The 12,739-nt window shown below is 47.7% G+C and overlaps 4 protein-coding genes across 4 annotated transcripts; all 4 read right to left on the bottom strand.

The window, feature by feature from the left end:
• Positions 1-682: 682 nt before the first annotated feature.
• On the bottom strand, positions 683-3,215 carry BDV27DRAFT_123493 (Sds3 domain-containing protein). Its single transcript, XM_032065887.1, has 2 exons — positions 2,339-3,215; positions 683-2,221 (listed from the first exon to the last, which is right to left on the bottom strand). The coding sequence occupies exons 1-2, from the start codon at positions 2,777-2,779 to the stop codon at positions 1,133-1,135; spliced, it is 1,530 nt and encodes a 509-aa protein (XP_031930781.1). The 5' UTR covers positions 2,780-3,215; the 3' UTR covers positions 683-1,132.
• A 514-nt stretch (positions 3,216-3,729) lies between these two features.
• On the bottom strand, positions 3,730-5,866 carry BDV27DRAFT_66618 (uncharacterized protein). Its single transcript, XM_032077254.1, has 2 exons — positions 4,899-5,866; positions 3,730-4,840 (listed from the first exon to the last, which is right to left on the bottom strand). The coding sequence occupies exons 1-2, from the start codon at positions 5,704-5,706 to the stop codon at positions 3,783-3,785; spliced, it is 1,866 nt and encodes a 621-aa protein (XP_031930780.1). The 5' UTR covers positions 5,707-5,866; the 3' UTR covers positions 3,730-3,782.
• A 3,718-nt stretch (positions 5,867-9,584) lies between these two features.
• BDV27DRAFT_66599 (YjgH family protein) lies at positions 9,585-10,279 on the bottom strand. The gene has a single exon (XM_032077253.1). It carries the CDS (start codon positions 10,125-10,127, stop codon positions 9,657-9,659), a length of 471 nt encoding a protein of 156 aa, XP_031930779.1. The 5' UTR covers positions 10,128-10,279; the 3' UTR covers positions 9,585-9,656.
• Positions 10,280-10,431: 152 nt separating this feature from the next.
• BDV27DRAFT_154717 (uncharacterized protein) lies at positions 10,432-11,401 on the bottom strand (the record flags this gene model as incomplete). Its single annotated transcript, XM_032072001.1, has 2 exons — positions 10,432-11,209; positions 11,271-11,401. The coding sequence occupies 2 exons, from the start codon at positions 11,399-11,401 to the stop codon at positions 10,432-10,434; spliced, it is 909 nt and encodes a 302-aa protein (XP_031930778.1).
• Between the last annotated feature and the right edge of the window lie 1,338 nt (positions 11,402-12,739).

Raw genomic sequence — 12,739 nt, 5'->3', positions numbered from 1 at the left:
GAAACTAACGGCTACTAGCTGGGATAAACATGCATGGGTCGTATGTTGAACAGGGATACTCCACTCACTCTACTCCATCGTTTAGGCAGGTAGACTACCTCTACTACTAATACTAGCAGATTGTATTATATGTGAATGACGTAGTAGTACTACTAATCAATAGAAGTAACGGGTTTAATCACGAAATAAGTATTAAAGTTTAACTATATACGGATTAATAGAAGAAAAGCAAACATGAAAAGAAAAGAGAAAGGCATAGAAAGCATAGAATATAGACTGAGGAATATTATATATATACATAATACTTATACTTTGCACTATATTGGGTATGACTATAGGTATTGTCGGTATACATGGTCCGATGATATCTCTTTTTAATTCTTAGTTGGGAGGTTGTGTATGTATGGCAGTGGTGGCCTAGCTTCGGGGGGTTGACTAGTACATGGGTTTTTTTTTTTCTTTTTTTTTTTCCCCCAATTTATGTATATATATTTAATCTGTGTTTAGTACAGGGTTTATTAAGTGGTACTCATTATTTGTTGTATGTTGTTTGTTTGGGTGATATTGGGATGAGGATTTTAGGTGCGTGTTGGGACATAGAAATTTCTAACGGCGGGAAGCTTTATAGGTGCAACCCAGGGCATTCTTGTATAGTTTCTTGAACATCAATGATAATACCTTTAATGCCATCAGCTTTAACAGAACTTTCAGTATTGTTAGATATGATAAGAACCTAGTAACTCGCTGAAGTATCCATATTCAATGGTATTAAACACCGCATTTTTACACTGCACTGGCCTATGCTGTACAAGTCTCATACATTTACTTCCAACATTCAACTGGTAAACCCCAGATACAAGTCGAATCTATCTTCAGAATGCCTTCTCAAACAAACTGTTCCAAACATAAAATACTCGACTCCAGCATTAAATCAATAGAAGGAAAGATAAGGAAGAGAAGATAAACAATTCACAATTGAGAAATGAAAAATGGGACGCTGTTCCGTCCCGTTCCAGCCATCCAATGACCTTTCCAAACGCCATCATGGTATTATAGCTTCTCCCGCTGCCCGTGAATTCTAAGTCATGATCATATAAACGCCAATAAGGGAAGAGTCACAAACGCGGGGCATCTATCCGGTTCTGGACTTCTTTGCGCGGTCGCTGCTGTATTCTGGTCTTGTCTTCCCACTTTCGATCGGGTGCAGATGTATGCCCATGTCGGGCGGGAAGTCGGGATGCAACATGCTGAATCGGTGTGGGTTCTGCGGGATCCCGTCTATCTCGGCTGGGACCGGTTCTACGAGTAACTGGATCAAGCCCTTATCCACATAGCCTGCTGGCTTTGCGTGGAGACGGTCCATTCTGGCCCAGTCGTCATCCACTTCCTCGTTCATCAATGGGGGCAGCGGAGGTGCGCCGTTATTGCTGGGTCGCGCATGGTAATTGGCGAGGATGTTGTAAGGCAGATTGGGACGGACGGCCGGTTTATCCGACAGCTCGGCGAGGGCATTAAGGGCATGGTTACCATGTCCACGGGTAGAGCGGGTAGCGTGGAAGTTCTGGCTAGCGGTCCGCGCCATGTCGGTTGCAGGAGTGCCATTGTCTTCCGTGCCATCCGCCCCAGACGCGTCTTCTGCATCGGTGTTGTTACCATTCGTCGCTGCACCAGAGGGCTGGTCGGCACGCTTAGAGGTAGAAAAGAAGTGGACCGTGGCAACGTGCGCTTGATTAGCATGGGCACTCAGCTCCTTCTCCGTGAATAGTGACTGCATAGAATAGGACGGGGCATGCTGCTGCTGCACTACCTGGGCCTTCGCACGCTCAGCTGGGTTAGTGTAGCCGCCCTCCCGTACCGGAGATCCAACGTCCTCCTCAGGAGCCTTCCGCTTTCTCTTATTGAAGTCCGCCAGAATACCATTGCCCAGCTCGTCCACCAGATCGACACGGTGGCGGGTGTGTCGGGTTTTGCGGTTCCCGTGGATTCCGCCAGGACTAGAGGGATTGGTGATGCTGAACTGGTTGGGATGCAGAAGCAGAGCGTTAGTATCTGCGATATCCAGCTGCTCCTTCTCGCGCATCAGGCGAGTCCTCTTGCCCGCTATTGTCTGTACAAGGCGCTCTCGAAGGGTAGCGGACAGATGCTTGTATTCTTCTTCGGCAAAATGAACGCGAAAAGCGTATTCCTTTTGAAACCGTTCTAGGTTACTAGAATGACGGTGCTGATACAGAATCCATTAGCACAAGCAAACCTTTAGAAATAATGGAGAGGCCCCCAATGCCTAATAACACGACCGTGCAAAAACAGCGAAAATGGCCTAAAATAAGGAAACACTTACCACCAGCATGGCCAAATCTGCATCCTTTTCAGTTTTAACCTGATTTACCTCCTGTACAAAGCGCGAATACCACATGCCAGCTAGACTCGACATCTCCTTTGCGAATTTCCCCCCGCCGACAGTAGTCTCTATTAAATGCGCGATCTCTTCCGACGAGTCCGGCAGAGGACCAGGCGAGTATGGATCGGCATTGTTGATGAGGGTCATGTCACATTGCAAGGCATGGAGCTGCTGACGAAACTGGGTATCTCGGTTTTGGCTGAAGGAGGCCGTGAGGTCTTGTAAGCGCTCTTGCAGCGCACTGCGCCGCTTGTCTCGCTTAGAAAGAGGTACGCTGGTCGGCGGGCTTGCCGATCGGCCCCTGGAGTGTAAGCTATTTACCAAACTTGGACCAGGGCCACCACCATGCACAGGCGATGCCGGTGCAGGAGAGTAAGCCATGGCTAATTCAGGCCTATACTAGCTGGCCGCAGGTGAGGAGGTCGTGGGAGAGAAGTAGAGAGGTATGCGAAATGATTATTCAGTGTTGCAATCAGTTGCAGCTTGGCAAGAAAATCCCTGAAACAGAAACAAAGCTGTCAAGAGACCTTGAAGAAGAGCACGCATAAGTAATTAGATGACAGGAAAAAGAGGAGAGACTGTGGTGAGGAGACGAACAAACCGGTGTTGAGCAGAAAGCGGGAATCCAGCCGCTGGCCCGATGCAGTATAGTGCCGGCAACATTTTACACCGCTCGGAGATGATAGTAAGATTCTGTAAGTTACATACTTATTTAGACAATACAAACAGGTTCTATTCTATATCTAAAAAGTTCTAGTACGTGGTTATACGTTGCCAAGGCATTATCTTTACATTGTGTGGGTGAAGCACGGTACACCGAAATGAAATGTACAAAATGGCCCTACAAGCCTAGAACTGCCTCTTCATGATCACGAGGTGTATGACGTTGTATCTCTCATACACTCAAGGCGAATCAGATGTCGTGGAATACCACTAGTGATAAGCAATCAAGTGAAGAGTTGATAAATAACTACTACATATTACTTGAGGGAAAGAGGCTTCGCATATCATAAAGTCCGTATAATATGTATTCATTTAGGCTTGATCATTTATATCCATAATCTAAAACATGTTGGTCGTCTCGCTTCACAAAGCATAAAACAAACACCGTAAAACAAACATGCTGGGTATTTGTACTCCGTATTCCCATATGAAAATGCAGTTTAACGTCCCTGGACTTCCCACGAAGAAAGTCATGTCCAGACCCGACACCATAGACGCCATGATGTTCACAAGTTCCCCCCGTTTTATTCGCCTTGATGTATCCAAAGAAAAATAATAAAGCAATAGGTTAAGAAGTTTGACGAGCGGGAGGTTGAAAAGAGCCAGAAAAATGGGCCCCTAAAGTAGGCTCCTGCAGTAGGACCAGCAATAGCCACGAACCTTAGTGGGACCGACGAATCACGAAAACTCCAAGTTCGATCCCATCGCGAGGCTCAGTCTCCTCGCCATAGGGTCGCTTTCTAATACCATCGAGTATCTCACCCAGGAGCATAGCAGACGTCACCTCTTTGTCCTCCAGAAGATAATTTGTGGACATATTTGAAGCGGCTTTTGCTGCGGGTAAGCGACGGCCATTTTGCCAGTAGAGACTGAGTACATCTTTCATCCGAGTCCTTTCTTGGTGGATGAACCACTCAGTCCATACATGGCGATCAAGGTGGGCACTGCCCTTCCGTGCATCAGCAATGGTAAACTGCGATGACGACGAACTTAGATCAGAGCAGAGCTGCTCCAGCTTGTTGCGCATTGTGTCAAAGTCTTCCATGTGGCTGACAGTGGAGAGTTTACCCAAATAGCGACCTACGTCGGCGGATAGTTCGTTCACTACCACCAGCTGCCGAAGCAAGGGATCAAGGATAGGCCCCAGATATTGCGATTTGAAGGTCGAACCACCTCGTTTTGTCGGGTATATAAACAGCATGGACCCTCCGTCACGCGAGAGCTCAGACATCCGATCGACCAAGAACGAAGGGCGGCTGGGATTAAAAAGGTCCTTGTATTCTTGAGGCGACGACGGTGGAAGGTACCGTTCTAGGACCGATAGGTGTACACTAAACGGAGGAACGACCGGCATAGGAAAGCGTAATGGTTTTCCCTGGATTACACCCCGAAAATCATGGTATGCGGACACCACGGCCGCACTGGAAAACACACTAGAGTTGAAATAATCATCCGCAGAAAATAAGGACCGCGGGGTGTTCGGCGGAGAGTACGGAAGGTTTGAGAGACTGAATTGTTCGGGAACTGCATGTGTGATGTTGATATAAGATGGCGATTGTCCAGATTGGATGCGACGTTGTACGGCCTGAATGAGGGAGCAAAACACGTCATCGTTCGTGTGAACGGCTGCGTTCTTATCTGCTGTACATGGGTAAGGAAGCATTTGAGAAACAATTTTGACGGCTTCACCGGTATTACTCGGGAACGGTAGGGAAGATACTGCCGGAGAAGCTATGTGAGTTTATCGATCACCCATGGTTCTAGGATCATGACCTACCAGTCGATTCAATGCCACTCTCGAGCCAAGAATTAAGATCACAATCCATCTCACCAGATGAGCCTGGACTTCCGGAGCTCGACGGAGAAATGTTCGAGAGTTGATCGGACGGGCTACTCAGACCGTCTGTAGTAGCGCCTCTGGCAGTGCTGTCCACATTGGGACCTTCGTCCATGGGCATTGGCCCAGGTTCCCTGCTCAAAGGCGATTCGAAAAGCAGCATTCCGGACCGAGGATTCCACGCAACGTACTCGTCGTCTTCCGGAGGTGTTGGGGGGAGAGCAGTGGGGTAGTCGCCTTTGGTCTCGAAGTCCCACACCGTAGAAGTGGACTGGGATGCGCGAGTCGCTAGCGAGCTCGACGCCGCAGAAGTGGTATGAAGACGGAGACGAGAATCAGCTGAATGGGTGCGCGATTCGATTCGACTAGATGACTTCGTTTTCGAAGAAGAAAGGCCGAGATGCTCAAAGGATGGGAGATGTAAAGATGCGTTGCTTCTCGATAGAAAGCGAGACACGGGTGATGGTTTCGTTAGGAGTGATCCTTGAGATGCTCGCCGCTTAAGCCGGCTGGAGCCTGTATCCGAGGAAAATGGAGCTTGCTGTTGTTGAGGAGATACTGGGCTTAGTTGAGATGAATTCTGTCTCTCTGGAGAGGTCACGGCTCCCTGTTGCGGTGAGCCGGGTTCCCCAGGCATATATGAGGAATTGGTGGAAACGCTGGTGTCTGAGTATGGCGAACGCATGACAAAGTTATCTCGCACCACTGATGCAGGCCGACACGGTCCATGGCACTGTGGCTGATACATCCAGTCCGCGTTGGGTAGTTGGCGAGGCCGAGCAGAGATGATCGAAGAGTTAGTCTGTGGACGGATTCCCCGACAACGAAGACGGCTACGCTAGCATGGATGGCCTTCCGGGATTGGTGGAATACAATCAAAAGCCGTTTTGTCGGTGATGTATTCCGTAAAGAGCGTAAGTCTCGCGCGGGGTGACTCTTAAGAGGGTTGAGCGTGAGATTGGTGGAGAGGGGGTGGATGGGTTGAAAGGAAGACGGGGCGGGAGAGAGAGAGAGAAGAAAGGTGGACGAGGCCCAGGTAAAAAAGAAGGAAGCGAGGATGAGGAGGAGATGAATCGTGATGACACGGTGGGGAAAGGAGAGAGATTGCAGGAGGAGAGAAAGAGAAACCGGAAAAGGTTAGAAAACGAGGAAAAGGAAGCAAAGAGAACCCGTAGAGAAAGGAGGAAGAGAAAGGAAAGAAAGAGGAGAGAAAGAGAAGAAGAGTCGTCAGGCCAGCGGCTCGCAAGGAGAATAATGACGCTTGGGAAATGACCCAGCAGAGGCCCAGACACAAGAGACTGACAGCCCGAACAAGAACAAGCAGACTGTGTCCCTCGGGCTGCGACTTTCCACCGGCGTTCTAGACCGGGCGGGCTTGGCCTGATTGGGGAATCCATGACACGAGGTCCGGTCGGAGGCATCGAATGCTTGTGCAGAAGATGCATTAACGTGTAATTATGTTTACCAGTAATTTTGAATTCCCCTATCGAATTTATTTAAGCATAACGTTCCTGCTCGTTCTGTTGGCCATAAATTGTTCATGTTCATGTTTCTGATGGCCTATTTTCTGATATTGACCATGCTTGCCCTTCCTAACCTATTGTAGAACGGTGTTAATTATGGAGCACCACCACTGCAAGTCGCCTAACCCCTAGTAGGCTGCCGACCTGTCTAGGCCCTCATAGTGGCTGATCGGGGCTTAGTGTCCACAAAAAGCTGACGATACCGTAACGGGAGATACACGGACCTTTCAAAATTTCCATCAGATTTTTTTGCCTCCCAAAGCCTGAGGCCCACTTTCTGGCCTCATATTGGGGATGGACCCTTGGGAATGGAGAATGTTCGAGTACTGGTCAAGTGGTGGTTCAGGAAATTGGATGGAGTCTGGGATTAATGACTCTTGCTTGATGGATGACTTGCTGATCTGAGTTTGGTGGCAGAAGGAGTATGACTTGGTGATCGTCCGGATCTGGAGTGCTCTTCTCTTGTCTGGACTTCTGGACCCTTTTGACGCTGTGACTCCGAATGGATGGATACCTAAATTGTCTTGTATGCATCGGGTCCAAAGTAAAGTAAGTAACCTCTATTTTTCCCACCGCTCTGGATCTTCCCGTAATACCGGCCGGCTTCACACTTCTAGATTCATTCTCGATCACTACTACCAACTACCAACTACCATACTACCTAGCACGGCATGAGTCTGGTAGGAGGTCAATTGTACCACCCAAACCATGTGTACCAGTGGTCTCGTTCAATCTGATTAATCCAAGCGGAAAATAGTCCCTGATCCAATCGCCTTTTCCCAGTATGATGGAATGGAAAAACTCAGTCAATAGTGTATGGAATAGTTCAGTTTGACTAGACTTTCGGCATAACCGACTATCAGCATCCTGTGCAGAAAAAAAAGCATAAATATACCTTTACCGGGCATTCCTAGAAGTCAGATGGCTTAAGTCAGATTATAACAGGTCAGTCTTATTCTCGTCTTATTAGCACTCATTGGCTGGCTCAAGTTACATATCAAACTGGCACAACATCCTTCCACCTTAAGTCTAGAATCTCCCATTTCTAAAATCCAGCAAATTGAAAAGAGTAAGTCGGTAAAAGAATGATTGTAAACTGAACTGGCCGATACGCCTCAGGAAAACAACACTTAGTCACTATTAAAATTAACTACTTATCGTCTTTGAGTTTTATTTTATTTTTTTATTTTTTTTTTCTCTTTGCTTTTTTATTTTCCCTCACAAGTTGTCTTGTCCGTCCCAGAACAATTGAGAATTATTGACGTCGACATTCTTCCCCGCCCTGTCTCTCACGGACTCTGATTGGACCCATCCTCCAATGGCTTGCATCGCCCGATCAAGTCTCCACTGCCGCTTGCAGGTGGATTGACGCCTAGACTCATGCTCCGTGCTGCCGAAGAGATCCGCCTTGATCTGGCCTTTTTGCTCACTTGTCCCCATCGTTGACCGCCTATGGTTATTGGGCTGCCTTGCCATCGACCATGGTTTACTCTGCTTACATACATACAGTACACAGTACATGCACACAGGAGAAGCGAGAGCCAAGAGGACATAAGTACAGTACAGTACACAACTTCCATGGTAGCCTTAGCCCTAGTCAGGGCTCATTCATGTACGTTATGTGCAAATGAATCCATCTATCTTGTACCTCCCTGTTAAGGAAAGAAAGTGAAGAGACGGTGGTTGGTCACACTCTTCGTTCATTTCTCTGTTTTTTATTTCTTGAGCCTCGAATTCCCAAGACTACGGTCCTCTGTTGGGTGCTCTGTTCTTTGTTTATTGTTGTCCTACAGTCGAGAAAAAGGTAGTAAAGTACAGGTAGTCGTTTCTGTATATCCTGACCGTTGGCTTATTTGGGCAACATGCATGCAGTTTTAACTTCTGGGGGCTTGTCAGCCCGGTTATACTCCGTATTTCTTATGGAATATACCGGGAAGTACCTGATATAATTATCGCCATTTTCTTTTCCTTCGAATGAATGGTCTTTTTTCCTAATTCTCTCATTGACGAGGTATATAGAATCAGTACCCGAATATACACCTAATGAACCAAGAACATTTAGAACCACGCAAACCGAATACAAAGAGACGAAAAGGCAAAACGCCCCGGGAAACAAAAGAAGTAGTATCCTTGTAGGAAAAAAACAAAACACAAAGAAAACAAAAACAAAATCCCACCATTGACTTCATCCCTAAGTAGCAGTAAGAACTTGGTAGTCGCAGGAAATTCAAACCCAAAAAAAGAAAAAGAAAAGAAAGAAATAATAACATGAAATACGACTACCATTCACACGGAACACAATACCATCCAAATCTTCGCCCCCCATCTCCTATCGAAAAAATAATGAACCATGCCATTCTTTCTCATCCATGGAACCTCAAATAAAAGCCCTTCCCTATCTATCCAAACAACTCCCCCCCCCAAACGAAGAAAGACTACTATCCTCAAACAAACCCTAACCAAGGAAACCTCGCGTGTCAGATTGGATTTATAAAAAGTATCAAATGCTAACCAACGAGTCGAATCCCTGTCGCTGGGATTTTCCTAAATAATGGTGTCCACATCCCCACTCATTATTAGCGATAGATTAGTTGGTAATTATCTATTGGATTTGGGGACGAGACTCGGTACTTAAGAACTGGGTCTGGAAATTGAAATAAACAAAACAAATACGTTCTTTCTCAACGGGTCGTAATCAAAACCGATCAGGTTTAGATGATGGGGGTAATTTTGTTCTTTTTTTTTTTTTTTTTCTTTTCCTTTTTTGCCCACAATTTTCTTGTTCTCGGATGTCCCGTGTCTCCACAATGACTTGTCTCAGGTAGAGAGAGCGTTGCGTGGAGGTGGTCTTGTTTGGCTGGGATGGTGACGTTTTGTATTAGGGTTTTCTAGTTTTCTGGTAACGGTAGTGGTTGCTTAGAACAAGAGATTGATGGCATTTCTTGACTAGAGGTTAAATTCTCTTGGTGGAGGGATTCTGGGGATTAGAGGGGAGTTAGTGTTTCGTTACTGCGAGGGGTTGTCCAATTGGATGTAATAAGCAGCTTGTTTATTGTCTACTAGCATGGGGTTTACTAGTTTCTTGGTTGGGCGTATCAATACACTGTGAATCAACATTGGTAGAGCATTGGATTGTTTAGCTGTAACTGTATACAATATTCCTCTCATAATTAATTCAATCCTCCAAGATCGCATCGACTTCGACTTCAACTAACATTCTCTCATCGACAAATCCGTTCACTACAACCATCGTTGCAGCCGCGCCCACCCCTGGATGGCTAGCACGCCCCAGCACCTCAGTGTACCCTTCTCCAACAGCTACACAGTCTTTGTGTTGACTGACAAACATCCTCACACGCACCACATTCTCCGCCCCTTTGCCGCCCAGGGCTTGAACTGCCCGAATGCATTCTTGTAGTGCCACACGTGTCTGCTGACGGGCGTCCCCAGGAAAGATAATCTGGGGTGCATCACTTGGCGACGCGGGGTCGACGGCAGTAGTACCAGAAACGAAAATATGTCGTCCATGCCGGACAGCTCGGTAATAGCCAATCTTCTCCTCGAACGGCGATGATGTCGCGTAGACTTGTTTGAGGGAGCCGGGCGCGGGGGTGGTGTGAGGGTCACGATTAGCGTGTGAAGCCATGGTTGTAATATTGTTTGGAAAACAGCCGGATATGCAGAATATTTCCAAAGGACGCGATTATGCGCCAATTCCCTCCTTCCCACTGTTATTTATGGGATACGAGGCCTACCGTGGGAGTGAGTCATGCCAAGTATCCGGGCGAGCGCCTTCTTTCGGCACTCATCCGTGTCTCCAATACTATCGGACTAACCCGAACTGGCTCGACCTGTAGGACTTAAGACATTCCTGACGTTATCGTATCGCCAGGGGCACTTGTTTTGTTCGTCTAGAGGTCTAGACAATCTAGACCGGCAACGACATGAGCTCAAGAAGTCACCGACCTTCTGCGGGGATCGCCGTGTCTGCGGGCATGGAATCTTTGCGGCCGATCTTGCCAATATGATGACATGCAACGGCTACCCGCGACCTTGGACAAGAGCTTCTGCTCTTCTCCAGTCATTCGTGATATAGCAGTCGAGGGCTTCATTGGGTGGTTTGATTGCCGCAGCGACTCACGACGGAAGTGAGCACTGGAATCGTACGTCTGAGATTGTTGGCTTTGTCGATCCAACGCAGATCGGAGTTCCAGGCACTGCAGCACCAGCTGCTTGACACCGTCGGTCAAAGCACAGGCGCGGTACTCGATATCGGGCCAGAAATCATGGCCCCAGAAAGGATCCTCGCGAACAGCTGTTTCTAATGCCTCCAGCCAAAAGTCGAAGCTGGGCAACCGATTTTTCCCGTGGAGCAGGTCCAGACCTTGCAGGTGGTCGGACAGAAGGCAAGCCACGGCTACGAAACGAATAGTCGGCTCGGAATGTAAGACGTGCAGGACGATGCAAGCGGGGCATCGTTCGGTCAGGTACCAATCATGCTCCTCGGTGAGGATGCATTGAAGCCAGGCATAAGCACTGCGTGCTTCCCCTCGAAATGCCCGTTCCGATTCCGCTTCCTTGCGGCTGGGCAGCGCCCTAGCGGCGACACGGGAGGCTTGGTGGTGGAGCAGGAACAAAGGAAGTAAGAGGGTATGAATGATATCGCGATGCAGGCGGAAGGACTCCTTGTCTTGATCGGAGCAAGAATGGCGGTGGTGAGAGCAGAAACTGCGGTCATGAAAGGTCAGCGGCAATCGTACAGACCGGGTGGGTATCATTCCAAACATACCTTGGGGCATCCATGCCCATCTCTTGGCGCTTCAGGTGCTCTCGAACGGCTATAAATGCCTCATTGCGATCAAGCTTCTCTCCATCTTTCCTGGAGATCCGAAATGGTGAGACAACACCGCTAGTGGACATTCTGAAACTATGAATGTATTCGCTAGGACACGTCCGGGAGAAGACCGGTTGAGGAAAAAGCAAAACTCAAGACAATGGCGTAGACGATGAAAACGCACAATGGTCGCGCAATCGATTTCAATATTGGACAGGGAATAAGTTTTTGGATGACGTCGACTACGGAAGGCGACCGATTCGGACAAACATAGAAACTGTGGAGGAGAGTCGTAGAACCACGGATCGCATGGTCCAGCACAATCGCTTTATCTTTGGAGGGGATCGAGGAGGGGGAGGTGAAAGGGAAGTAGGTGGAAGGAAATAAAAGGGGAAAGGAGAAAAATTGAAGGTATTTAGAGAGGAAAGTACGTAGTACTAAATACTTAATAGTTTCCATGCGGTCTTTTTTAGGACGAACAGGGAAATTCGCACGCATGCGGGAAGGGGGTTCCAAATCAGGTGAAGACCCGTCATCCACGCAAGCACTCGTCGATCTTATTTTTAGTGTCACCGTTAACTCATCTCAAACTCCTCCTTTTCATTAAATTCGTTCAGAGTCGCTCATCTCCGACGGTCTCCTAACTGTTTGAGATTCTTTTGATAGGTCTCGCACAGAGGACGCAGCATGGTCCTTTCCTTTCATTATTGTTCTCCTTCACCCCCTTTTTTTCTCTCTTCCTCTAGCGGTCAAACGTCCTCCGAACGGATTCTGTTTAATTGAAATGGCCCATTTGGGTACAGTTGATCCTAATTTAATTGCCTTGTGGGGCCCTCAAGGGTCTCGATCGAATTCCGACCCCCCTCGTCAATCCCCTCGTGCAGGCCATTATTGCATTAGTGGCAATATTCCAAGTTTTTACGAGAAACAACATCCACTTCTCCATGAGACAAGTCACTAATGTAGTAATAACAGCACTAATTGCTTCCTTAAGTATAGTGAAGCCAGCAACAAGATGGCCCATTATCTCATCGGTCGAAGCAATCGTTGAGCCAGTTGCCTTAGGCAGGAATGCATCGGGCTAACACGGACATTGGAGTTCAGATCTCCTGGTTCTGATTGGTGCATCAAACTCGCTCCCTATCTCCATCAGGGACTTTTTCCGGCAGTGAATACAACACAACCCCGTGATGGTCAGACCTTCCCCGTGGACACTATAACTTCATTTGGGGAGGATCGCCTATACAACCGGACGATCCTGTACGTACGTACTGTGCTAATTTTCACCCCCATTTACTCGGGTTCGTGCGAGTATTAGTCTACATTCCCCACGCGCTGCGACATTCTTCTTCTCCTCACAATGTCCCCTCGCCACATAGCCACATAGCACCTCCCCCTCTACGTATGTACATTTGTACATTCCT

This window comes from Aspergillus caelatus, assembly GCF_009193585.1.
Source record: "Aspergillus caelatus strain CBS 763.97 unplaced genomic scaffold BDV27scaffold_32, whole genome shotgun sequence".
NCBI lineage: Eukaryota > Fungi > Ascomycota > Eurotiomycetes > Eurotiales > Aspergillaceae > Aspergillus > Aspergillus caelatus.
This window is presented reverse-complemented; position numbering and strand designations above follow the sequence as displayed.